At 46.8% G+C, this 26,568-nt stretch overlaps 1 protein-coding gene across 3 annotated transcripts in view; it reads left to right on the top strand.

Annotated features, from left to right (window-relative positions):
• The window catches only part of BMPR1A (bone morphogenetic protein receptor type 1A), a 177,104-nt gene that overhangs the window by 117,545 nt on the left and 32,991 nt on the right, over positions 1-26,568 (top strand). For all 3 annotated transcript variants that reach the window (XM_048856774.2, XM_048856776.2, XM_048856777.2), the window contains 4 exons: positions 3,300-3,402; positions 6,323-6,422; positions 9,241-9,340; positions 11,802-11,946. In XM_048856774.2, the coding sequence (XP_048712731.2) occupies positions 3,300-3,402; positions 6,323-6,422; positions 9,241-9,340; positions 11,802-11,946 (448 nt within the window). The remainder of the gene's footprint in view (positions 1-3,299; positions 3,403-6,322; positions 6,423-9,240; positions 9,341-11,801; positions 11,947-26,568) is intronic.

The following is a 26,568-nucleotide window of genomic DNA, read 5'->3' as shown; positions in this document are numbered from 1 at the left end:
ATAACCACTCAATCTTCACTCATCCTGTCACAGCTCAAATTTCTGAAGGGGATTCTCAGCCATTTACACCAGTGGTGAAGTTTGCATCTCAGTGGGAGCTTAGTTTTGTTCTAGTCTCTCTCATTGACCCTACCTCCCATCCTGAGCCACTAGCCACATTTTTGGTAGTTCATCTCTCCATGAAAGTGGCCTTTCTAATAGCTATAATGTCAGCCACAAGAGTCAGTGAACTGGGAGTAGTCACGGTGGATCTGTCATATACTACCTTCTGTAAAGAAAAGGTCTTGTTACGCCCCACTCCAGGTTCATCCCTAAAATAGTTTCAGTTCTTTATGAGTCACGTACTCCACTTATCTGTATTTTTTTTCAAAACTGCATGCCAAGGATGGAGAGAGACAGCTGTGGTTTAGACATCTGAAGGACTTTGTCCTTTTATCTGATAAGAACAAAAGACATCAGAAGGACACCTAAACTATTTATTTTCTTAGCAGAATGATCAAGGGAATCTGCACAGAGACTTTCAAAATGAATTTCAGGTTGTATAACCCTTTGTTACCAACTAGCTCGTGTTTTCCCTCTGATGGGTGGAAAGAGTTCATTCTACCAAAGGGCAAACTACTTTGGCTGCATCTCTGAGAGACGTACCCTTCCTAGAGATATGTACGGCAGTTACTTGGAGCTCTTTACATACCTTCATGAGTCATTACTCTCTGGTCAAGTCGTTCACTGTGGATGCAGCTGTGAGGGCAACAGTACTACAGTCAGCTGTCGCTTCTGCATCCTCGCACCCACCTCTTGTCTGACTAGCGCTTGTTATTCTCCCATGTGTGGAATACACATAGGGACCATCAGTCGAAGAAGAAATGGAGGTTACTTACCTGTAACTGAAGGTTCTTTGAGATGTGTGGTCTCCATCTGTATTCTAATACCTGCCCTCCTTCCCCTCTGCTGCAGATTGTTTGGACTGTAGTAGGAATGAGCAACTAGAGAGGCATTGGCCCGCACCACCTTTTATGCCCTTGTTTCACAGCACGAGGAGAGCTACAGTGCATATACAGGCCAATGGACACTGCTGGTAAAAAATTATGGACTCAAGGCCATGATGTGCATGCATATTGTATGTGTGGAATACAGATACGGACCGTACATCTCTAAGAACCTCCAGTGCCAGGTAAGTAACCTCAGTTTCTACCCAAAGGGTTGGAGAATTGGGGGCTTTAATGGCTGACCCGCTTTTTACAGTATTCACAATAGAAAGAGTGTCGCTACTGGCCCATCAAAGTTTTTTACCTAAGGTGTCCTCAGAATTTTATATTAATCAAATCATTAATCTCCTGCTTCTCTTCCCCCCTCCCCACCCCACCCCAAAAAAACCCCCACATTGGTCTAGTCAAAAAACCATATTCCATACCCTAGATATCAAGAGGACATTAGCATTTACCTAGATAGGATGAAACCAATTAGAAGATCTCCTAGACTATTTGTATCTATTGTGGACAGAAATAGGGGTTTGGTAATTTCTAAACAGAGGTTATCAAAGTGGATTTTCAGTTTTATTAAGATTTGTTACAACACATCTTATGTTCAGCCCCCTTCGAGAGTGATAGCCCATTCACAAAAGTAGTGTTTGCATCTTTGTTAAGGATATGCCAGTTGTAGACCTCTGTAGATCGGAAGCTTTGTCCTCTGTTTATACTTTTTCAAATCATTATCCCTTGGTGCAGCAAGATCAGAGGCAGATGTAGGCTCTTCTGTATTGAACTCTGCTCTGAACCTTCTGCTTCCTAAGGGGGGAACTGCTCAGGAGTCACCTGAAATGGAGAACCCACAGGAACACTACTTGAAGAAGGAGAAGCGGTTACTTACCTTGTGCAAAAAGAAAAGGAGTACTTGTGGCACCTTAGAGACTAACCAATTTATTTGAGCATGAGCTTTCGTGAGCTACAGCTCACTTCATCAGATGTATACCGTGGAAACTGCAGCAGACTTTATATACACACAGAGAATATGAAACAATACCTCCTCCCACCCCACTGTCCTGCTGGTAATAGCTTATCTAAAGTGATCAACAGGTGGGCCATTTCCAGCACAAAGCCAGGTTTTCTCACCCTCCACCCCCCCCACACAAATTCACTCTCCTGCTGGTGCTAGCCCATCCAAAGTGACAACTCTTTACATAATCAAGTCGGGCTATTTCCTGCATAGATCCAGGTTTTCTTTTTTTTGTGTGTGTATGGGGGTGGGGGGGATGTGAGAAAACCTGGATCTATGCAGGAAATAGCCCGACTTGATTATGTAAAGAGTTGTCACTTTGGATGGGCTAGCACCAGCAGGAGAGTGAATTTGTGTGGGGGGGTGGAGGGTGAGAAAACCTGGCTTTGTGCTGGAAATGGCCCACCTGTTGATCACTTTAGATAAGCTATTACCAGCAGGACAGTGGGGTGGGAGGAGGTATTGTTTCATATTCTCTGTGTGTATATAAAGTCTGCTGCAGTTTCCACGGTATACATCTGATGAAGTGAGCTGTAGCTCACGAAAGCTCATGCTCAAATAAATTGGTTAGTCTCTAAGGTGCCACAAGTACTCCTTTTCTTTTTGCGAATACAGACTAACACGGCTGTTCCTCTGAAACTTACCTTGTGCAGTAACTAGAGTTCTTCAAGCTGTGTCCCCCTGTGGTGCTCCACCACACACCTTACTTCCCCTCTGGGACACACATCTCAAAGAGCTTCAGTTACTGCACATGGTGAGTAACCTCTCCATCTTTCGGGCTAAGTCATTTCTGGCAGAGTAATTTAACATTATGCCAAGAAAAGAGTAAACCCAATCTTTCCCTACAATAAGGGGCTCTCAAATACTCTCCAGCATGTCACTGTTCTATGGTAGACATACTAAGAAAATCTTAATAGTTATATCTCAGAATGCTAAAGATTTCAGGTTAGTAGGTAATCTGAAAAATCTGATCCTTTTTTAAAAAGAACACATCATCTTGGAAAATAATGGATTAATTTTCTCTGTTGAAGGTTAGGAGCCTTTTACTAGCTTCTAAACTTGAGGTTTATATTGAAAAAATATGTATCTTGACCAGTGTCTTCATATTGGTACCCTCTGATTTTAGTTCAGACAAGAAAAAACAACTCTGTACCTCATTTCCTTTAGTCTCACCCACACTGTCTGGTGATTAGTTTATAATAGGACAAGAAACATTGTAGGGTGCACATACCTAATTTTCATAAGTAGGTTGATTGCCAGTTAATTTTGCACAGCAATTGGTGAATTGAAATGATGTGTTTTTCCAGAACTAACGGGCATTGCTTTGCCATTGTTGAAGAAGATGAACATGGAGAACCCATGCTTGCTTCAGGTTGCATGAAGTATGAAGGTTCAGATTTTCAGTGCAAGGTACAAACAAGTTCATTTATTTTTAAAATTGTCCATAAAGGGAACATGATGGAGATTATGCAGGATAGCTGTGAGCAGTTAAATCTATGCAGATCACAACCACTTCAGTAAGGACTTTGCATATTGCCCTTTACTATAGTGGATGATGCTATGCTGTTGACAAATCAAGACCCCAGTCCTGCAGTTGACTGCAAACACGCATCCTATCTGTTTCAGGATTGGCAGCAAAGTAAGTACATGAAACACACATTCAAAGGGGGGCAGAAGAGAAGAGGGCTGAGCTGAAAATTTTGTTTTGTCTATGGGGGTGAAAAAGGGAACAGTCTGTGGGCCAATATTTTCAAAGGTGACTACTATCTTTGGGAGCCTCTATTTCTAGGTGTCCAATTTGAGACACCTTTAAAGGGGCTTGATTTTTCCAAAAGTTGTGAGCAACCATATTCTGAAAATAAGGACTCTTTAAAGAGTCTTGGAATGGACACACAAACTCATTAGTCTCTTGAGTGGTGGTGGTAATATATAATTTAAATATAAATTTTGAAAAGCTAACTTCTTCCATGTTAATGTTGTACTGGGTCTGAAGAAAATTCCTTTGACACTCAACTGTTACGCTGAAATATGTGATATTTATATTAAATTTCATATTGTGCAGCTAATTACTGGATACAATATATCTACGTGTGTGTGATATGCAGGGCTGAACATGGGCATGCACCAGGGCTTAACAGGACTTCCCTGCAGTTGCAACTCAGGGCTTCTGTTATCCATACCAGGTCTGTGTACTTGAACTGAGAACTGGGTGACTCTTTCCCTTATGCTGTCGATGACTGCTCTCCCCTGGAGGAGGAAGCTACCTGATTTGAATGCAAAGTGGGGACAAGAGTCAGACCTTGGAGGGAATGTGGAGTTGGATATTGGGAACGAGTTGGGCTGGGCAATTCGACTGGGTCTAGGAGCCAGCGATGGGCACTCTAACTGGTTGGCAAGAAGGCTGGGACTGCGACTGGGAGGGGAAACGGGGTATGTGGGGTGGGGGAGGGGGAATGGGAGGCCTTAGATGAGGAGGAGTCAGGGATTAGCCAAATTAAAGTTGCACAGACAACCTTATTTCTGGCATTTTCTAATTTTTGAATGCTTGACTTATCTTCCATAATGCTTTAACATAGTTTTTGGCTGAGTGTGTGTGTGTAAATATGAATATCTAAAGAGCAGTGGTAGTTGTGCCCAATAATCTACCAATGAGACGTCTACACATGTGTCCAGTCTCCCTTATACTATAAACAGATTGCAAGCAATGGAATTGTTGCATGCAAATTAGCTATAGAGGAAGGATGGCAATTGGTTATGTTACCTCTCATATCATAGTGGCCCGACTAAATTGTTAACTGAGCTGTTGACTAACCATGTCTGTGTCTTATATAATCACAACAATCAGATAAAATAATCATTAATAATTTAGCTAAATTACAACCTAATTTCTTAAACATAGGCCATGCACAAGATTTCAGTTAGACTTTTCAAACTTTCAAATTATTATTCCATTATCAACACCAGATGGGACAAAGGAAAAACTGACAAGTGCTAAATGTATTAAAAACCCATTTTAAGATCAATTTTAACTTGTTAATTATCAGAAATTAATTCTGTAATCAGAGTATATGCCATAAATTTGGGAGAGGATACATGATATATTTTTCATACATAACCAAGAGCAGGGGTCTCAAACTCCCAGCCCGCAGGTCATCTGCGGCCCAAGAACCTCCCCAAAGTGGCCTGCGAGGCTCCAGCAATTTTGGGACCGGGTCTCTCCCTTGGTCCTGCCTGCTGCCCCTGGGTGCTCTTCCCTCCCACCCCACCCCATCCCCCGTCTGGTCTGCCGGGTGATTTACAATGGCCAGGTGCCCCTCCCACCACCGGCAGTGCAGCAGAGCTGAGTGGCTTCTGCCTGCTCACTCCTTGTGTCTGCCAGCCCCTCCCTGCAGCCCCGGGGTGGGGCTGTGCTGTGCCTCCATGCGCTGCCCCTGCCTCGAGTACCCCTGCGGCCAATGGGAAGCTGCGGGGGCAGTGCCTCGGGGCAGCAGTGCACAGAGGCCCCCCAATCCACCACGCCTTGGAGCCCCAGGTAAGCACTGCACCCCCTCCCAGAGCCTGAACCCCCATCCCCTCCCCACATAGCCCCATTGCCCTCAAACTCCCTCCCAGAGCCTGCACTCCCTCCCCTTTCCCACACCCCCCCCCCCACCTCCAAACTCCCTTCCATAGCCTACACCCCTCCTCCCTCCCAGAGCCTGTACCCCCACCTGCTCCTCCTGCACCCCCACGCCCTGTCCCAGCCCAGAGCCCCAGGTAAGCACTGCACCCCCTGACCCCCTCCCAGAGCCTGCACCCTCATCCCCTCCCCACATAGCCCCATAGACCTCAAACTCCCTCCCAGAACCTGCACTCCCTCCCCCTTCCCACACACCCCCTCCCACCTCCAAACTCCCTTCCATAGCCTACACCCCTCCACCCTCCCAGAGCCTGTACCCCTACCTGCTCCTCCTGCACCCCACTCCCTGTCCCAGCCCAAAGCTTGCACCCAAACTCCATCCCAGAGCTTGCACCCCAATCCCCTACCCCAGACCTCCTCCTCCACCCAGAGCCTTAGGCGGGGGGGGTGGAGTTTTGGGGGGCAGGTTCTGGGCGCCATAAGTGACATTATTGGCTCTCTGGGAGGATTTGAGGACTGGCACTGGCCCTAAAGTAAATTGAGTTTGAGACCCCTGACCAAGAGGATTGAATCCCTGTTTTATGTTCAAAACAGAACTCAGTCTTAACTATGTAATCTCCACAGTACTGTACATCTATACCATCTATAATATCATTCTTGTTTGGCCATTTCAAAACTTTTGAGTTATTTTCTCTTGTTCTCCATTTATAGGATTCCCCAAAAGCACAGCTACGTCGGACAATTGAATGCTGTCGAACTGATTTCTGCAATCGGGATCTACAGCCCACACTACCCCCACTTGGTAGTACAGGTAAACTGCTGTTTTATCAGTTTATACAGACTAATCTGGAATGGGTTTATTCTTCTTGACGAATTGATGTAATATTAGGAGAAAGTGTAGGACTGGAGTATTGCCCTTGCCTCTGTTTCTTTTCTCATTACGTCCTTTGGTCTGAAGGCCTGTGCTAAATCCTACACTTGCCACCTCCATCTTCCCCTTGACCTGACCTTCACACTGCATTTTCTTCTTTCAAACTTCTCCATTTAAGATGTTCCTCTGCCCAGTAATCATCATTTTAATTTTAGCGACTTCTGCATTACCTCTTTTCTATGTCTCATTCTCTTTCATTCATACCTATTCCAGAATTTTCAGAGCATCTGCTGCCTCCTCATACCTGCGTGCCTTACTCTGACTATGTGGTCACTGTCCTTTTGTTCCACACTTTGCTTCCCTGGTGCATTGTTTTATCGTGTCATCAGTCTGCAGCCTAGCTTTTTCCATAACTTCCGCTGCTACTTTTGCCGTGCTGACTGTCTCTGAAAGAAGTCTCAGGACCACATCCAACTGTCCCTACTGTAAATTTTCTTTCTCCTGCTCTGCTCCTAACAACTATTATATCTTTGTTCATTTTTTCAGTGCCAGAAATTCCTTTCCATCTTAGACCCTTTGCTCAAACTCTTACCTCCCTAGGTCTTCCTAATTTTTTGAAGCCAAAATTGACAGGATTCATCAAAAGGTCTCTTACTCCATAATCACTTTGTTTTTGGATTGTCTGCCTTTGCAACTGTGTTCACCTCCTAGTTCTCTCAGCTTTCATCGACCTCTGGAACCCCAACTTTTACTTATTTCAATATTTAATAACTATCCTAAACTTTGTATAATAGTGCCTTTATACAAGGAGCCTCATTTGTGGCTCAAACTCATTGCCACTTCACAGATATCTCTGTACCTTAGCTGGCTGCTATGTTTTTGTTTTGTTTTGTACTTTTAGATTTTGACAAAGAAAAACTTTCCTTCCAAAAAACCCCTCAGCTCCAGTCTTTTCTGCCATATGATCAGCAATAGCATGGGGATTCAGGTGGAACATAGGGCCCTGCAGTGACAGTGGAGTGTGCTCCGATCCCTTCTGTAGGAAGCATTTCTGACCCATTTTTCCCCTGGAATTTTCACTCTCCTGAGGGAGAAAGGGGAGAACCTACAAAATCTAGCTAGTGAAGTAGTGTGTTACTAAATGGAACAGCAATTATTTTTGGTTTACGTATCCACCTTTATAAAAGCACATAGCCTGTGCTACAGGAACAGAAAAGGAATTATATATATTAAAAAAGTCAACAAGACTATGATTGTAAATGGACCTCACAGTCCTTTAAAATATATCACATTCCTGCCTTTCCCTTGTCTCCAGCTTTATTTAACTCCCTTACTTTCATTTGAAATAGCTTGGAAAAACAGGTGAGTCTTAGAGTCCCATGAAGATCATATGATCTGTAAAGTTTCTGATCTCTCGCATTTCACCTTAGACATTAGATCCTGTTTACATTTTCTATTTTAGTGAATTTATAGTTATTAAAGGTACCAGATTAGACATTTCTGGAAACTGTATTCTTGTGTTTATTCACAGACAGCAACTGGAAGTTTTGCCCACTATGCTGTCAGGGGAAAGGAAACTGAACTAGACAGATGTGAATGTAGTTAAATTTCAGTTAAATATTGGTTTCTCTAATAAGATAGCCCTGAAGGATTGTGACGGGTGCTCTTGAGGTATGGGCATGGTACTACTAGGACTTGTTCTGAGACTACCAAGCTGTGATATGTAGACCACCCAACAGCCATCAGGTGGGAACATTTGATAGCTATCAATCGGGACTAGATTTAAATAAATAACCTAGAGATGGAAGTCTCTATATCCCATTGTCAATTTTGTGAGTCAGCCAGTCTCACAGGAGAGACTGGATATATTGGCGAGATTCTGGAATTACCTTCCACTGTTTATAAGAAGTGCCACAAGAACTTCAAATTCTATCTCGACAACCACTGAAGATAGATAGAAGTACTTTAGTCTCATGTCTCCTCTGAAATTTGCCTACTCTAACAGTACATGAAATCCTTTACAGCAAGTTCAGCAGTGCTAAGGAAGAGTAATTTACCCATTGCATGGGATGTTGGACAGTCAGATGTGCAAAGTTGTTGATAGAAGAATACGTGAAGTTACCAGTGAGGTTTTGCGTTGGTATGAGTGTGTTTTTAAGCTGGAGTATATATAAGGGGGGAGGGATAGCTCAGTGATTTGAGCATTGGCCTGCTAAACCCAGAGTTGTGAGTTCAATCCTTGAGGGGGCCCTTTGGGATCTGGGGCAAAAACTGGGGATTGGTCCTGCTTTGAGCAGGGGGTTGGACTAGATGACCTCCTGAGGTCCCTTCCAACCCTGGTATTCTATGATACTTTTGGTATCTGTTGGAAATGAAAGCCTTCAGGAGCATTGGAGTGAGTTACCACCGGCATTGTAGGCAATATTAAGATAGCAAGGAACTTTATATAAGTATGTATAAAAAATGTGTGGCAAACCCTCAGTATTGTCAGTGTTGCTCCAGAGAATAAAATCTGATGCTTTGCAATTCTTTACCCCTGCTGCCCCTTTTGGAAGGATCCCTGATATTGCTGAGTGTAGCTGTAGCTCCAAATGAAAAATAATATTTTATGGGGAAGAGGTTTACAAAATTGGCAGTTACAAAATACATAATCTATGAGAAAGTGACTGATAAATAGAATATTTTATTTATACTAGAATCTGATTACTGGCAACTTTTTAGGAAATAAGTATTGTAACTGTTTTATTTTTTTAAACAGATGGACTTTTTGATGGGAGCGTTCGTTGGATGACAGTGCTGATTTCTATGGCAGTCTGCATCATTGTTATGATCATCTTATTTAGCTGCTTTTGTTACAAGTAAGGAGAAGTACTTCCTTCTGCACTAGTATTTTTTCCTGTATGATGATATACAAAATGACTTATTCTAGAGATGTGTTGAGAGAGAGAGAGAGAGATATTTTTAAATAGCTCCAAGAGGAAACTAGTTAAATGTAACTTTACATCTCTATGGACAGTGGTTTATAGTGTTAGGTAAAAATGTGGACATTAACATGTTGTATGGAATTTCATAGAATTTCATGTCTTATTCCAGCAGTGTGTGAAAACTGTACAGGTTTTCAGAACAAGGTATGATTTTGGCACTATAAAATTCCATAAACAAGAATATGTTAACGCTTTTGCACAGTTGGATATTAGGCCACTGCTATTTTTATTTGTGTGCTACTTCTGAGTTTTATCTCCTGCATTATTCTGTCCTAGGAACATATTAAAGCTTCAAATAAGCCACAGAAATAACTTTCTACAGTTATTCTGCTTTTTTTAAAAAATAGGAGCTATATTTGTCCTGCATAGTCTGAACTGAACACAAAACGTTCTGCATTTTTGTCACTTGTTATTCTCTGTTTTCACACTGCCCAGGGATGCATGGTTGACCCTAATATTCTTTAACTCTAAACCATACATTTAAAACAATAATGTAGTGGAAACATTCCAGTATTTATATCTCACACATATCATACATTGAGCTGGTGCAGGAAGGTTTTGTTAATATTTTCATGGATATTTGGTATTAGGTTTCTGTCAAATCTGGATGGGAGTATGAAATCTTATTGAGAGTAAAGAGTAGGTATGAGTGATGGTAAAATGACTAAGTTTTCATAGAACAGCCACAACCAGAAGAAAACATGTCTTATATTTATGGTATTCTTTGTCATCTGGAGTCCCACAGGACTTCACAAACTTATCAAATTATATTGTTTCTATAAAATTCCATGCAAAATATGACCTATAAATGTGTATATTGAAAGAAGCTGTTAGGAGTCCTGCACCACTCAGTGCTCAAAATTATGTGGGGTAGGTTTTTCTGCTGCTCTTTGGCAAATAGTGTAGCATGATGGAATACGATTTGTGAAGTTGTACGTATGATATTTGAAGGCAATACATACGATCTGTTGATGCATGTATTGGATGGTGCAGTGCTCGTACCAGAAGTACAAAGGGAAAGTTAAGTTGGCTGGATGCATTATGTGTGTAAAGCTGCATTTTAACTGTGCATTTCCCAGTTTTTTCCCCCCAGAACACAAACATTTTGAAGGATTGTGGGGGAGGGGAGGAAAGTGTGGGGAGATCTTAACTGAGCATTTTCTGTTTTTCTGACTGTTATTTTGGATTTTGAAGCCCTATGTTCTGAGAGCATGTAAGGAGTGGAAAGTCTGGTTGTGGGGCAGTAATGGTTAACTTTAACTTTACAAAGCTGTTTGTACATGAATTTTTAAAGTAGATTTCACCCTGCCTGTTTTTCTCTAGAGAAGTTGCTCAGGATGTGCTCTAGCACCACAATGGTGGATGTGATCTTGGAACCTGAATAAAAATTAGAGCTTATAGTGTTTCCTCTGTGCTGTTGGCCTAGAAATTCTCTTGTGGATAAATTAGGGATTTTAATAATACTGTGGTAATAGGACCTAATGGAGTCTGGGTTGCAAGTCGCTTCACTCAGTTTCTCTGTTGTTTTGCCTATTTGGAAGTTAGCGAAATAGACAAAATCTTAAGTACTTAGGACACTTTCCTTTCAATTATGAGTTCTAGGAGTGGAAGCAGCAAAGAGCAGAATAGAACAGAACAAGAACAGACTGTAATCCTCATATTCAATGTGCGTGCTTCCAGGAACAATATTTATTGTGTGCCAGCTGGAGTTTAGTTCATTAGCCAAGTTGTCATAATTGAAGGCATTGACATAGCAGAGCAGTTTAATATAAAAACTTATGGCTTCATTATAATTGCATATAAAATAAATCTCTGCTTTCCTGTTTGCAATTTTTATTATATTTGTTTTGTTGTAAAGAAAAAAAGAAAAATAGGAGAAAAGTGATAGGTATTTTTAAACAGTTATTACAAAACAGTCATTTGCAGATCTCAGCTCGGACATCACTGACCAAAAGATATCTCAACCATTACTCAGATGAACTGAGTTCACCTGTATTCTGTAATCCTATTGGCAAAAATACTGCAAAATATTGATAGAAAGTCCTAATTTGCTCTAACTGAAGTTGATATAGCCCAGATGGAAATGTTGGCTTGAAAATGTTATATGACCACTTGATAAATTGTAAATCAGTATGTCTACATGAGTCTCAAGTGTCTTTTGTACACAATTTAAATATTCTTCAATCTGTCATCTAAAAATGACATGACCATGTAATAAATATTGCTTGTTTTTAAAAACATGCATTTAGCTTTTTTCTTTTTATCGGTCAAAATGTTTAATAAACTGTAACGTTATATTTAAAAGTATTAATGTGTAGTTTTTTTTCTTTTGCAGACATTACTGTAGATGGGTAGCAAAGAGACGTTGTTATAATCGTGATCTGGAGCAAGATGAAGCATTTATTCCAGCTGGGGAGTCATTAAAGGATCTTATTGACCAGTCACAGAGTTCTGGCAGTGGATCAGGACTACCTTTGTTGGTAAGCCAAGTCTTAGATTTTCTTTACTGCTCTCCTGAATGCCAAAATGGTAAAACTACATTTCAGCATATTTTTATTCTTGAAGTATATTAAAAATCCACATTCACACATTCTTACAATTAAGAAACACATATACAAATATACATTTTAAATCCCCTATACAATTACCTATTATAATTATAATACATGACGAAGATAAAGAAAATAAATCAGAGTCCATTTCACTTTTTCATTCTTGTGTGGAGTAGTGAAGAATATACAGCTAAGAAACTATTTTTAATGTTTTAAACAAGTTGTCTTGCATAGATAAGATTGACATTTGTATCACTAATGCACTCAAAGAAATGCCCACAACTACATTGTACTCTGTTAAGTTTGTGGTTTATAAATTAATCATTCAAAACTTACATCTTTGACTAATTCAATATACCAGTCCTCCATCCCATTTTTCTGTGATGCCTGTAACCTTTGTTTTATCAGTGACTCTGATGTATCTTTGTTCTGATACCTCTTTGTAAATCCATGTGTCATCACCTACCAAATTCATGGTCCATTTTGGTCAATTTCATGGTCATAGGAACTAAAAAATTATAAATTTAATAATTTCAGCTACTTAAATCTGAAATTTCATGATGTTGTAATTCTAGGGGTCCTGACACAAAAAGGAGTTGGGGATGAGGTTGCAAGGTTATTGTTGGGGGTGTTGCGGTACTGCTACCCTTCCTTCTATGCTGCTGCTGGTGGCGGCGCTGCCCTCAGACCTGGGGACCTGGAAAGCAACGGCTTCTGGCCAGGACCCCAGCTCTGAAGGCAGACGTGCTGCCAGCAGCAGCACAGAAGTAAGGCTGGCATGATATGATATTGCCACCCTTACTTCTGCACTGCTGCTGGTGGGGCACTGCCTTCAGAGCTGGTCGCCCGGCCAGCAGCCACCGATCTCTGGCGGCCCAGCTCTGAAGGCAGCACAGAAGTAGGGGTGGCAATAAAGTGGCCCCCCGCCCCCTAAAATAACCTTGCAACCCCCCCCCCGAAACTTACTTTTGGGTCAGGACCCCCAATTTGAGAAATGCTGGTCTCACCTGTGAAATCTGTATAATATAGGGTAAAAGCACACAAAAGATCAAATTTCACGATCCATGACAAGTTTTTCATGGTCGTGAATTTGGTAGGGCCCTAGTCATCACTACAGTGACGATTTCACTCAACTTCACCTCTGAAGACCTTGGTCTTTGCTTTTTACCCACTCTATATTGCAGATATCCCAGCTTTCCAGTAGAAAGCTCCTGCCTGTTTTCTCCCATATACAAAAACACATAACATCACCCCATTCACAAATCCCAGTAGCTCCTCATTCGTTTTAGGATCCAACTCTAGAATTGCCCTCAGGTTTTTTTAAAAGTCTCCATGCACTTAAAGCAGCTTACTTCATAGATCTTCTCTTTCCATGAGTATGTGTCCATGTAGGTTGCATGTGCCCCGTGCATGTGAGGTTAGATGATTTTTTTTTAATAGCCATGTCCATCCAGGCTGCACATGCACCATGTGCTGTCTCATGTTCCCTGCAAGGGTATAAAGGGCAGAGTTGCTCCAGCCCTCCATCACTTCCCTCTTACCACCCATTGCAGCAAGACAGAACCCTGTCAACCCGCTTTTTTTTTTTTGGTGATCTTCAAACTAATCATCTTGTCTATTTGTATGAAGAAGTCTATCTTCACTCTCATCTTAATTTCTTTTATAATTTGAACGTTCCTAAAAACAAAACAAAAAGAACAGACCTACATCCCCTCCTGTACAGTGCGGCAAGATGCCTCATGCCAACCGCCATGGCAAACTCTAAACTCACAGGGTTTAAATCCTGCCCAACCTGCAATGGACTCATTGCCTTGGTTGATGAGCATAACAGCTGCCTTTCCTGTCTCAAGGAGAGTCCCATCACTGATTAGTATTTAGTGTGCCTGTCCTTCTCAAGGACTCAAAAGTAGAAGAACGCATGGCTGAAACTACACCTACTCAACCAATTAATGAGCATCACCTCAGATCCAGACAAGACATTCTTCTCCAAAGAAGACATCTTCAGTGGGTGCCGTCCAAGGAAGCCAGCAGCAAAAGAAAAAACCCATGAAAATGGACACCTGTTGAAACCTTTGGCACCAGCTGCTGCTACACCAGAACCAACAACTGTTTTGGCACTTGTAGCAACATGCTTGGCACCATTACCTCACAACAGCTCACCAACACAAGAGCATGACCAAAAGGCAGGGCCAAGTGGAGATCAAACACTGAGAAGTATTGCTCAGGGAGATGTGATGAGACATCAGTCCTCCGTGGACAACATCTAAGTCCTCTGCTAAGGGAGTAGCACAGAGTAAACTTGGCACCTGCTTCGATTTCAGGACTAAGACCTGTCCTTACAGAGCAGTCAGGATCCTCTCTGGGGACATCATTAGTGCCAACATAGCACCAGCGTTGAGACATTACCCCATGGCACTCCCATTTGAAGAGTATTTCTCTTCTTCTACATTCCCAGATTTCTCCTTCATGTTGAGCAGCAATGCCTCTTCTCTACTTCCTGAGAGTAAACCTAGAGCTGCTACCAGAGATCCATCTTGCTGGGCACAACACCACAAAAGAGACATGGGTGGCGTTGGGCTAACCAGCTATGAATTGGCCAGTACCCTTATCCCATGCCACCTTAGCCTTACTGGCCCTATTGGGACCATCTTCTCAGAATATCTTCCTCTTCCTCCCCCCTCCCCAGTAGGTTTAGGAAGAGGAGGAATTGGATTCATCACTGCCCAGACCACAGGTACTAGAACCTTACCGAGGAGCTGTACAATACCAGAACCCTCAATCTCTTCCCAAAGGATAGTCATCCTCACCTGATGAGGCAGTCATACCAGCTCCTGCCTTGACAGTTGATGACTTTAAAGCTTTTCAGCATCTGCAAGCTCCTTTGGTGGAGACCCTGGATATCAAAATGACAGTCATACAAGAGAAATCCTGTCAACTCTTTGACATTTTGACCGCATCAGATCTGGCAAGAATTGTTCTCCCCATAAATGAGGGCGTGCGATAGCCAGCCAAGGGTCTCTGGCAAACCCTGGCTACCATCCAGTCCATGTCAGAACAGGTGAACTGTGGGACTATCAGGTGCCTCTAAAAATTCAAATACTTTTACTCCCATCAAAACCCAGTATCATTGGTAGTTGCAGTAGTTCAGGAAAAATCAAATGAACAAAAGGCACACCCAAGAACAAGGATATTCAAGTACAAAGCCTACTCATCCACTTTAGTGTAACTCCATGTGGCAAACTACCGGACTCTCACCAGATACGATTTCCTGACTTGGGAAAGGGTTGGTTCCCTTCCTGGTGAAAGTACTGCAGGCTCTGGAGCATATATAGATCTCAAAGAAGGCCAGATGTTTACTAGTACAGCCCTAAAGGCAGCCTTGGATCCCTCCTTAAGGTTGATGACCATGGCTGTAATCATGAGGCTGTTAGCATCTGCCATGGGGAAGTTGAGGACAACATACAAGACCTCTCTTTCAGTGGTATGAAACTCTTCAACAAAAGAACTCAGGAAGCACTGTGTTCCTTGAAGGATTCAGGGGGCCTACTCAGCACAGTAGGCTTACCCATATTCTCAGGGCAGACAGCCAGAGTACCTATCATGGAAATGATTGTGATACTCAAGGAGACTCCAGTCATCTGCCTCCTCTGTCACAGGGTCTGTCCCATCATCCAAACAGTAGATTTGATGGGAATGTCAGGAGCCACATAGGAACAGATCAGGAGACAGTCTTCATCTTGGATGTAGTAGCCCTTGGCTAGGCCATTTATTTTCACACTTTCTGCCCACCCACTCTCCTTCCCTGTCCCTCTCCAGGGATCTTTCATACAAAAGCGTATTACAAAGAGAAATGACCTCGTTCCTTCACTGAAGGGTTGGTCTATACTACCATGGTAAATTGATCTAGGTTACATTACTTCAGTTACGTAGCTAGATCCATTCACCGCAGTGTCTACACTGCGCTGTGTTGACGGGAGATGCTCTCCCACCGACTTCCTTTTTGTTTCTCGGGGAGATTGAGTACACAAATGGATGGGAGAGTGCTCTCCCACTGATTTATCATGTCTTCACCAGACGCACTAAACCTACGCTGCTAAATCGGCATTGCTGAGATCGACACAGCTAGTAGTGTAGATATGCCTAAGACCCATAGAGGATCCTCAAGATTACAGGGAAAGGGGATTCTAGCCATGATATTTCATTATCCCAAGGAAGAAGGGTCTTCATCCTATTTTAAATCTGAAGAGACTGAACAGCTATACACACCACCTCAGATTCAGGATGGTATCTCTTGCCTCTGTTGTTCCATTTCTTCAGGCTCAAGCATGGTTTGTGGCTTTCAAATTGCAAGGTGTGTACCTCCATATATCTATCCACCCAGCCTGCAGGAAGTACTCAAAGTTCAAAGTGGGACTATATCATTACCTGTACAAGATAAAGTTGCTCGGGCTCTCCACAGCCCTGTCCCACCTGAGAATGTAAGGCTTTCATGTCTCTCCCTGCCTGGATCACTGGCTGATCAGAGGCAGATCACAGCAGGAGTCCGTGAATATGACACTGCCTGATAAACTTTACCTGTTGCCCCTCCAACTTTCTAGAACCTGCAAGACTAGAACCTGGCACCTTGGGGTTCCAGATCACCAACATTTCAACATTGCCACTAGAAGCTCAGGCCGGGTTTCTGCTGGAGAATCCTGTGAATCTAGACACTGCAGGAAGTACTGTCCAGTGGGTCCTGAGTGGCTGCCCCAAAAGTCCACTGATTGGCCAGTGTTGGTATATATACCAGAAAGCAGTCACAGGGAGCTGTCTGAGTAACCTTGCATTGTTTCCTCATTGTTTCCACTCAGATCTTGCCTTGCTGTGAACCCCAGACTCTGGCTCCTGACCCTGGCTTAATCCCGACTCTACTACTTGCCTCCTGTCTACAACTCAGTGCCTGGCTATGACTTCTGGCATCCGAGCCCGGCTCAGCCCCAACTCCACTATTCATCTCCTGACTGCAGCTTGGTAACTGACCTGTGCGCACAGGCCACCCATGGCCCTGACTGTTTTTAGACCCTTTTTGCCCTCCATACTGCATCCAACCCCTCGAAAGGTGAATGGGCTGGGCCACCCTCTGACCAGAGGTTCCCTGAGGATCCGGGACCTGCAGGGCCAAGTCACCTGTCTGCAAGTAGAGAATCTCACACTACAGACCCAAACTACGTAGTTTATAACCAAGGCACAGACCTTGCATGAGCAGTTGGCACAGTCACTAAGCCCAGGTGAAGCAGCTTGCTGCCAAAGCACAGAAGTTATGCAAGCAGCTAGCAAGCAACTATACTCAGCTGTTCCTGCTCTACCTCCAAACTAATCCCCCAGACTAGTCAGCCTTCTCATTGGCAAAGTGTTTGATTGGGCTTCCCCCCGTTGGAGCAGAACAGACCAGTGCTCTCCAACTGGGATGCCTTCGTGCAAGCCTTCTTGACCATTGTTGATGACCAATATCATGTCTGCTCTGCAGATACTGCCCCCCGGAAGGTTTGTCAAAGGCAAGAGCTGGCCATCACCTACACCACTTACTTCCAATGGCTTTCTGCTGATGTTGAGTGGAATGAGGCAGTCCGGTTTATACCAGTTCCAGTGAGGACTCAGTGAAGTGGTAAAAGAAGATCTAGTCCATTTTAAAAACCCCACCTGCCTAGAGGCCTTTATTGACCTTGCCTTGTGTATCTGCTCTCGGCTGTGCAAGCGGAAGGAGGAAAGAAGGGGCTGCCTGATGCCCCCACGTCTATCTGGTGTGCAAAAGCCTATAGAACTGAGTCCTGAACTCATACAAGTCGATCTGGGTCACTGATTCATGAACCGCAGAGGAGAAAGAATGTTAATGTCTGTTTTTACTGTGGGGTGCCAGGCCACACCCTTGCCTACTGTCCTGCTTGGGAAATGGACCAGCCCAGGCCCAGTAGGGGGATACAGCCTCAGCATCACCAGAGCTCTGTGCTCTGGAATCACCCTGAAAACCTTGAGTAGAACCTGACCCAGGAACCATGACATTTCCCTGCATTTCCAGTTGCCACTGTAACTGGGGAGCTTGGGATTGGTGAGATGGATTCCCCTGCAACTGACACTTTGGGCCTGCTGCCAACTTTATAGATCTTAAGGCACCCCAAACACTCCAGATCCCTTCCCAGCCAAAATCTACCCCAGACCTAGTGGAGATGATTTATGGACTGCTTCTGTCATGAGGACTAGTGATCCAAAAGACCGTCCCCTTACAGGCATTAGTGGAGTAGCACTGGAAAATAATATGTTTAGATGTGATCCGCTCTCCATTCTTTTCAATAATTCTTGGCATTCTTTTGTTGGGGCAACATGACCCTTGTATTTCCCCGTGGTGGAGGAACATAAGCTTCTCCTCCAAATATTGCCAGAAAGCTTGCCTCCATCAAATTCACCAGCCCCCGGAATACCCAAGCCCTGGGCCCCAGCACCGGATAAGACTCTTGGAAGTGAGACCCTGGGCAGCGGGGGCTAACCAGAAGGGAGCAGATCTAGACCAGACCCCCGACAAATACTAAGACTACCTGGATGTGTTTGAAAGGAAAAACACAGATTCACAGCCCCACAATGGGGACTATGAGTGTCCAATAGACATACAACTCAGGGCAGAGGTGTCCTACAGTTGCATATACACCATTTCTGAACCAGAGCTCGAGGCACGACACAGGTATAGCCAGGAAAATCTTTCAAAGGGCTTCATTCAGCAACCCATCTCTCCAGCAGGAGCACCAGTTCTCCTTATGCGAAAAAAACATGGGTCACTGTCATAGAAGTCAGGAATGGCCAAACCGCAGCTCATGAGCCGCATTTGGCTTTTTTACAGTTAAAGTATGACTTGCAGAGCCCCCTCCCCACTCCTCCCATTTTCCGCCTACAAGACTGGTGGGGAGGGGGGAAGCTTGGGGCTTTTGCCCTGCTGTGGGTTGGTGGGGCTTGGGGCTTCCTCCCAGCAGGGAGGGGTTTCTTTGGGCTTCAGCCCCTCGGCGCATGCCTACCAGGTCTTGGGGCTTTAGCAGGAATGGTGCTGAAGCCCCGGCAGGTGCCTCCCACATGGCTGAAGCCCTGGGAGGCTCACCCTGACTCTTGAACTTCTGAAGGTTGTCCTGTGTGGCTCTGAAGGTCAGTAAGTTTGACCACCTGAATAGAATTATAGGCTAAGAAGGGACCACAAGGGTCATCTAGTCTAACCCCCTGCAAAGTTGCAGGATTTGTTGTATCTAAACCATCCAAGACAGCTAGTTCTTCTTTGAGTGATTGCTCATGTCCATTCCATTGTTGGTGTGTGTGCTCACCACATGCACTGGTGCCGGAAGATTTTCCCCCAGTGGTATCCGTAGAGGACCAGCTCTGGCGCCCTTTGTAGTGGCGCACATATGCGCTGGTATAAGGGGCGCCGCTGGCTTCCCCTCCCGCAGTTCCTTCTTACCGCCAGTGACCGTTCTGGAACATCTCCTTGCCTCAGGAAACTTTCCTTCTCAACTGTGCCTAGTTGTGAATCTCTTGTATATAGTTCTTAGGAAGTTTGTATAGTTTATTACTTCCCTTAGTGCATAAGTTAGAAATAGTCCCCTACGGGATTTAGCCAAATGCCCCGATCCCCAGGTTTCAAGCCTTTTGACTGCTGCAAAAAACGTACGCCAGTCAGTGATCCCCAGCAAAGCTGTCTGAAGTGTTTGGGGGAGAGACATGTGAGCGACAAGTGCCACATCTGTAAAAGTTTCAAGCCACAACCAAAAAGGAGTGGGGCATTTGACTTAGAGCACTCCTTATGGAGCCTGCCCTCGCACCCACCTCGGAGCTAGCTATATTGGACTCCGCTCCAAGCACCACAGCATCGGTGTGGAGTGCACAGCCGGCACCGGCCTCCAACCAGCACTAATCCCCATCCCCAGTACTGGTTAAAAAGCAAAGAAAGGCCGGAAGAGGGCCTTCTCCTACATCCCATAAAGGGAAGGAGAGAGCCGGGGGAGAGCAAAGACTTGATGGAAGCAGCTCCTCCCCTTCAGACAGTGGCCAGTCTCCAGCATCTCTTGGGCTGTCAAGCCCCCTTCGAGACCCACCCACAACCCCGGGAAGTGATAGAGGCACTCAGCACCTGGTGGTGCCATCCACACCAAGGCCTTTCAGGCCACTAAGGTCATATTGTCTCTGCTGATGTTGCTCACATCAGTTAGCGAGGTTGCCCCATTCAAGGGGTAAACCCCACTCTGGGACCTCTCCAGCAGTCCCCCATCAGTGCGGCACCGCTCCCCGATGCAGGGGGTGCCCTGCCAGCGCTCACCTAAGCAACGCTGCCAGCTCCCGGGTTTGGGTCAGCTTACCTGTCAGAGTTCCCAGCATCGTTCCTTGGACTCTAGGCAGCGTTCCCTGGGATCCTGGCACCGATCTCCGGCTGTCTGGCGCAGACCTGTGGAGGTGCGTCGCCAGTCCCCGGAGCGGCCAAATCAATCTTCAAACTTGCGGCACCACTCTGGAGAGTCAAGATGCTGGTCCCCGGAGTTCTGTCACTGGTCTCTAATTTGCCTCTACAGATCCCCACGGGTACTTCGATGATCTCCTGAGCCAAGATGTCGATCCTCTTGCTCCCAGTCCACAGAGCTGCATTGCTCTCAAAGCATGAGGCATCGATCGCTGGGGTACTGTTACCATTCTGCAGAATGCTGCGTGGCTCAATCTAGAGGAACAAGCCTGCTCTAGTCAGGTACAGCAGGTTCTCTTGGAGAAGCAGAAAGCCCTCCACCAGAGCAACTTACCTGGCAAAGCGGAAGCATTTCTCCTGCTGAGCATCAGAACGGAATATCTCCCTGGCCCAGTCATCTGTGCAGTCCATCCTGGATTACCGGCTTTACTTAACGCACCAAGGACTCACCTTCTCTTCTATCAAGGTGCACCTGGCTGCCCTATCAGCCTTGCATCCAGGGTAGATCGGTGTTCTCGCATGAGATGTCGATCAAGTTCTTGGAAGGCCTTAGAAGATTCTTTCTGCCGATCCAGGATCCGGTTCCCCAGTGGGACCTCAGTCTGGTCCTCTCCAGGCTCATGGGTCTACCCTTTGAGCCAGTGGATTCTTGTTCCCTTTCCCACTTGTCATGGAAGATGGCATTCCTTGTAGTTATTACCTCGGCAAGACGTGTCTCCAAAATTAAAGCCCTCACTTTGGAGCCCTGGTACACTGTATTCTACAACAACATGGTCCAGGTCCAGCTGCGGCCCCATCCGGTCTTCCTGCCAAAGGTGGTGTCACACTTCCATGTGAACCAGGATAATTTCCTCCTGGTGTTCTGTCAGAAGCCTCACACAACCAATGAGGAGAGGCGGCTGCACACTCTGGATGTCAGGCGTGTCCTGGCGTTCTACCTGGAGCGCACGAAGCCCTTATGCAGGTCAACCCAGCTCTTTATCACAATAGCTGACAGGATGAAGGCCTTTCCGGTGTCCTCTCAGAGGATTTCGACTTGAATCACCACCTGCATCTATACTTGTCAGTTAGCACAGGCTGTGCTTCCACCAATACTGAAGGCTCACTTGACTAGGGCTCAGGCATCTTTGCCTGCCTTCCTGACATATGTCCCTATCCAGGACATCTGCAGGGCCACAATGTGGTCTTCGGTACACACGTTCACGATGCATTATGCCATCACCCAGCAAACCAGAGATGATGCTGGATTTGGCAGAACTGTGTTGCAATTGACACGTCCATGAATTCCTACCTGCCACCAGTGGTACTGCTTGGGAGTCACCTACAATGGAATGGACATGAGCAAGCTCTCGAAGAAGAAAAGAGAGTTACCTGTTTCCGTAGCTGGTGTTCTTCGAGCTGTGTTGCTTATGTCCATTCCAGGACCCGCCCTCCTTCCCCTCTGTCGGAGTTTCGACAAGAAGGAATTGAGGGAGTGGGGAGTCGGCGGTGCCCCTTATACCGCGGCATACGCGGGCCACTCCAGAGGGTGCCAGAGCCAGGCGCCTATGGATACCACTGAGGGGAAAACTTCCAGCACCAGTGCATGTGGCAAGCACACACACCTACAATGGAATCAACATGAGCAACACATCTCAAAGAACGAGTTACAAAAGGTAAACATCTTTTACTTACCCTACAGTAACTGTGGTGGTTCTTCGAGTGATTGCTCATGTGCATTCCAATACGTGTGTGCGCACGCTGTGTGCATGATCACCGGAAGCTTTTCCCTAGCGGTACCCGTTGGGTCGGCTGTGGAGACCCCTAAAGTGGCGCCTTCATGGCGGTGTATATATGTACCTGCTGACCCGCCGCCTGTTTAGTTCCTTCTTACCGCCTGTGATGGTCGTTGGAACAGCTTAGTCTTTTGCTTTGCAAGTGCCTTACCTAGTGGTTCCCGTGTTTCTAGTGTAAATGGTTGTTAGTTAGCTGTTAATAGTTAATAGTAGATTAGATTAGTTTAGCTTACTTCGGGGCATGCCCGTTCTACTCTCCCCGGCGCCGGGGCATGCCTCGGTCGCAGGGCTTTAAAGCATGCGAGCGGTGTGCAAAACCTGTGTCAACAAGTGATCCGCATGCCACCTGTCTCATTTGCCTCGGGGAGGGCCATCAGACAGATAAGTGCCCTATTTGCAGGAGCTTCAGACCCAGGACTAAGAGGGAGCGGGACTGTTGCCTGAAGCTCCTCTTGATGGAGTCTGTCCTTCGGCCACAGCCTGAGCTGACCAGCACCCTCGGTGCGCAGCGCACCAGCCTTGGTGCGGGATGTCCCAGCACTGAGGAAGGACTCCGCCAGGGAGCACCGGCACTGCTCACCGGCCTGCAAGGCCAGTGCCTCGCGGCAGCACCATTCACAGTCTCCAGTGCTGCATAAGAAAAAGAAACCAGACAGGGGACGTTCCCCTGTCAGGAAGCCGAGGCAGGATTTCAGTGGGGTGAGTCCTCCGGTGGGACACCCTCGGTCTGGTCCCCAAGAACCGGCACCGTTGAGTCCGGCGAGAACAGACTCTCCTACCCGTGACAATTTGGAGGAAGAGCTTGACCTCCCCTCCACTCCGGACACATTTGAGGCAGCTCGAGACCTCACTGATAGGATGGCGCAGTATCTGGCCCTTCAGGCGCGGGACCCGGTCTCGCAAACTTAGGCACTGCCAGTAGCACCGGCAATGGCACTGACTGTGGCATCGTGCCCGGCACCGCGGGCAATTATGACACCAGTCACGACACCGATGCCGATGGCGGCACTGATGGCAGCGCTGCCATTGATTCATCATCAGGGGAAGCCCATGATGTTGTGGTGCCGATCTCTGTCTGCCCAGTACTGCTCCCCGGCACAGTCGGGCTCCACTCCCCCGTGGTTAGGTACTGAATACTCGTCAGAGTCAGACGCAAAATCGTCTGTGTCCCTACGCAGCCACTCCAACTCGCGGCACCAATCCCGGCACCGAAGGTTGGCGGAACAACCTGCACCAGTTGCCACCTGGCCACCCCAGTAGCAGGGCCCAGTGCAATGGCCTTTTTGGACCCCCTGGGCCTACCACCAGGCTCCAGGTCAGGGATCTAGGCCAGTATCGGTGGTATCCGCCCCCTGTGCCCCTCCATCAGCAATGTCAATGGCACGCCACACACCTAGGACCCCTGAGGATTCCTTACGAGACAGGGCTGTTGAGCGGCTGCAGTCAAGCATGGCTCCTCCTCCACTGACGTCAGTGGCACCTGAACCTCCGGTCACAGGGTGCTCCAAGGTACCTGACCTGGCCTCCAGAGAACCTGAGGAGCAGGAAGACCCTGTCCCGGGAACCTCTTCCTCCTCTTTGCCAGATGAGGCGGTGGTGGGCACCTCCACCACTCTACCACCAATGGATGCTAAAGGCCACCAGGACCTGCTTAGGAGGGTAGCAGTTAACCTCAACTTCCAGGCAGAGGAGGTTATGGAGGACTCAGATCCGATGGTGGACATCCTCACCCCCAAGGGTCCTTCCAGAGTAGCTTTGCCCCTCATAAGGACAATTCAGAACACCACGAAGGTGCTCTGGCAAATCTCGGCCTCTATACCACCAACAGCTAACGGGGTTGAGAGATGCTACTTTGTGTCACAAAAGGGCTATGGGCACCTGTTTACCCACCCCCAACCAGGGATTCTTGTGCTTGATGCAGCAAACCACAAGGAGCGGCAGGGTCAACCACGCCCCACACCTAAGTTACGTAACTCCAAGGAGCTGGATCTCTTTGGCCATAAAGTCTATTCGATTGAGGGACTCCAGCTTTGGGTAGCGAATCAGCAGGTGGTGCTTAGCCAATACGCTTTCAATTCCTGGAGCTCGTTGGCTAAATTCCAGGAGTTAATCCTGGCTGATTCTCGCAGGGAGTTCGGTGCGCTCCTTGAGGAGGGTAGAGTGATCTCTAGGACTGTCCTCCAGACAGCCCTGGACGCAGCGGACTCTGCGGCTAGAACTATGGCCACCGCCATCGCTATGAGGCGCAGTGCGTGGCTTCAGGTTTCAGGGATCCCACCCGAGTTCCAAAATACAATTCAGGACCTCCCCTTTGACTGTGAGGGACTGTTTGCTCAAAATACAGACACACGCCTGCATAGCCTGAAGGACTCGCAGGCAACTCTGAAGTCTCTGGGGCTACACACCCCAGCGCCTCAGAGAAAGCCCTTTAGACCTCAGCCCCCCGACCCATTTCTACCCAGAGTCCCCTAGGCGGGATCCATCTAGGAGGAGGGGCAGAAATAACAGGAGGCGCCCACCACAATCCTCCTTGGGCCAAGGCCAGGGTTCAACCAAACAGCCCCCCGGCCCCAAGCCTGACTCTACCGCTTCTACCGTGCTTGGTCTCCGATCACGTCAGACCACTGGACCCTCACCACAGTGGGGGTGGGATATTCTGTCCAATTCTATTCCCTCCCACCCCCCTTCCCCTCCCTCTTCAAGTATCCCTCTCATGAGCAACTGCTTTTACAATCACTCCTAGCTCTAGGGCCAATAGAGGAGATTCCTTAGGAATTCAGGGGCAAGGAGTTCTACTCCTGCTATTTCCTCATCCCCAAGGGCAGGCTTTGGCCTATCCTGGACCTACAAGACCTCAACACATACATAAAAAAGGTGAAGTTTCGCATGGTCTCTCTGGCCGCCATCATTCCCTCCCTGGATGTGGGAGACTGGTATGCTGCCCTCGACTTGAAGGACGCATATTTTCACATTGCTGCTATTCCAGCCCACAGGCACTTTCTCAGATTCGTGGTCAGTGGCCAGCACTACCAGTTCAGGGTGCTCCCCCCTGGGTGTTCACCAAGTGTATGGCGGTAGTGGTGGCCTTCCTCCGCAGGAGCCAGGTGCAGGTGTTCCCATATTTGGACGATTGGCTCATCAAGGCCGAGTCCCAGGCTCAGGTGGTGGAGCATGTATCCCTGGCACGGGCTGCATTTCACAGATTGGGACTTGTATTGAACGAGCCCAAATCCACATTGATCCCCACACAAACAATAGAGTTCATCGATGCTCTCTTGGACTCCACGCGCACAAGGGCATTCCTTCCGGAACTACTTTTCAAAGTGCTTACGGACATTATCCAGACCCTCCTCCGCTTCCCCACAACTACCGGCAGGAATTGTATGAGACTACTGGGGCATATGGCGGCCTGTATGTACGGCTCATAGCCTCTGGCTCCTCCAGAAGTGGTTAGCGCAGGTGCACAGACTGGGCAGGGACCCATTGGACTCAATCGTGAGCGTCCCACCTCAAATTCTCCACTCTCTCCAATGGTGGCTGCAACCATAGCTGGTTTGTGCAGGAGTACCCTTCGCAAAACTCCAACCCACGCTTTCCCTTGTCACAGATGCCTCGGCGCTCGGTTGGGACACGCATCTGGGCAATATCAGAACCCAGGGCCTCTGGTCCCATGCAGAGCTATCGCTGAACATCAACGTGAGGGAGCTGAGGGCGGTTCATCTGTCATGCCAAGCGTTTCTGGCCCATCTGCAGGGCATGTGCGTATCAGTGCTCATGGACAATACTGCAGCGATGTTCTGTATAAACAAACAGGGTACTGCTTGTTCCTCTCCCCTCTGTCGAGAGGGAGAGGACTTTTGTATCGCCCACTCCATGCACCTGCAGGCGTTGCACCTTCTGGGGGTGCAGAAGGAACTGGCAGACTGCCTCAGTTGCTCATTCCATGGACATGAGCGGTCACTCAGACCGGACATCACTCACTCAATTTTCCAGAGGTGGGGCTCTCCCCACATGGACCTGTTCACAACGTGGAGCAACAGGAAGTGCAAGAGATTCTGCTCCTTCCTGAACCACAGCCCAGGCTCCACTGTGGACACCTTTCACCGTTCCCGCCGTTCCACCTCATACACAGGGTGCTCCTCAAGACTCGTCAGGACAGGGCTTCCTTAATTCTCATAGCCCCAGCGTGGCTCCGCCAGCACTGGTTCACCATGTTACTGAACCTCTCCGTGGAAAGACCAGTAGTGCTCCCTCTCTGTCCAACCCTAATCTCACAGGACCATGACTATCTACAGCACTCCAGTCTGGAGT

Source organism: Caretta caretta, chromosome 7, assembly GCF_965140235.1.
Source record: "Caretta caretta isolate rCarCar2 chromosome 7, rCarCar1.hap1, whole genome shotgun sequence".
NCBI classification, from domain to species: Eukaryota; Metazoa; Chordata; order Testudines; family Cheloniidae; genus Caretta; species Caretta caretta.
This window is presented reverse-complemented; position numbering and strand designations above follow the sequence as displayed.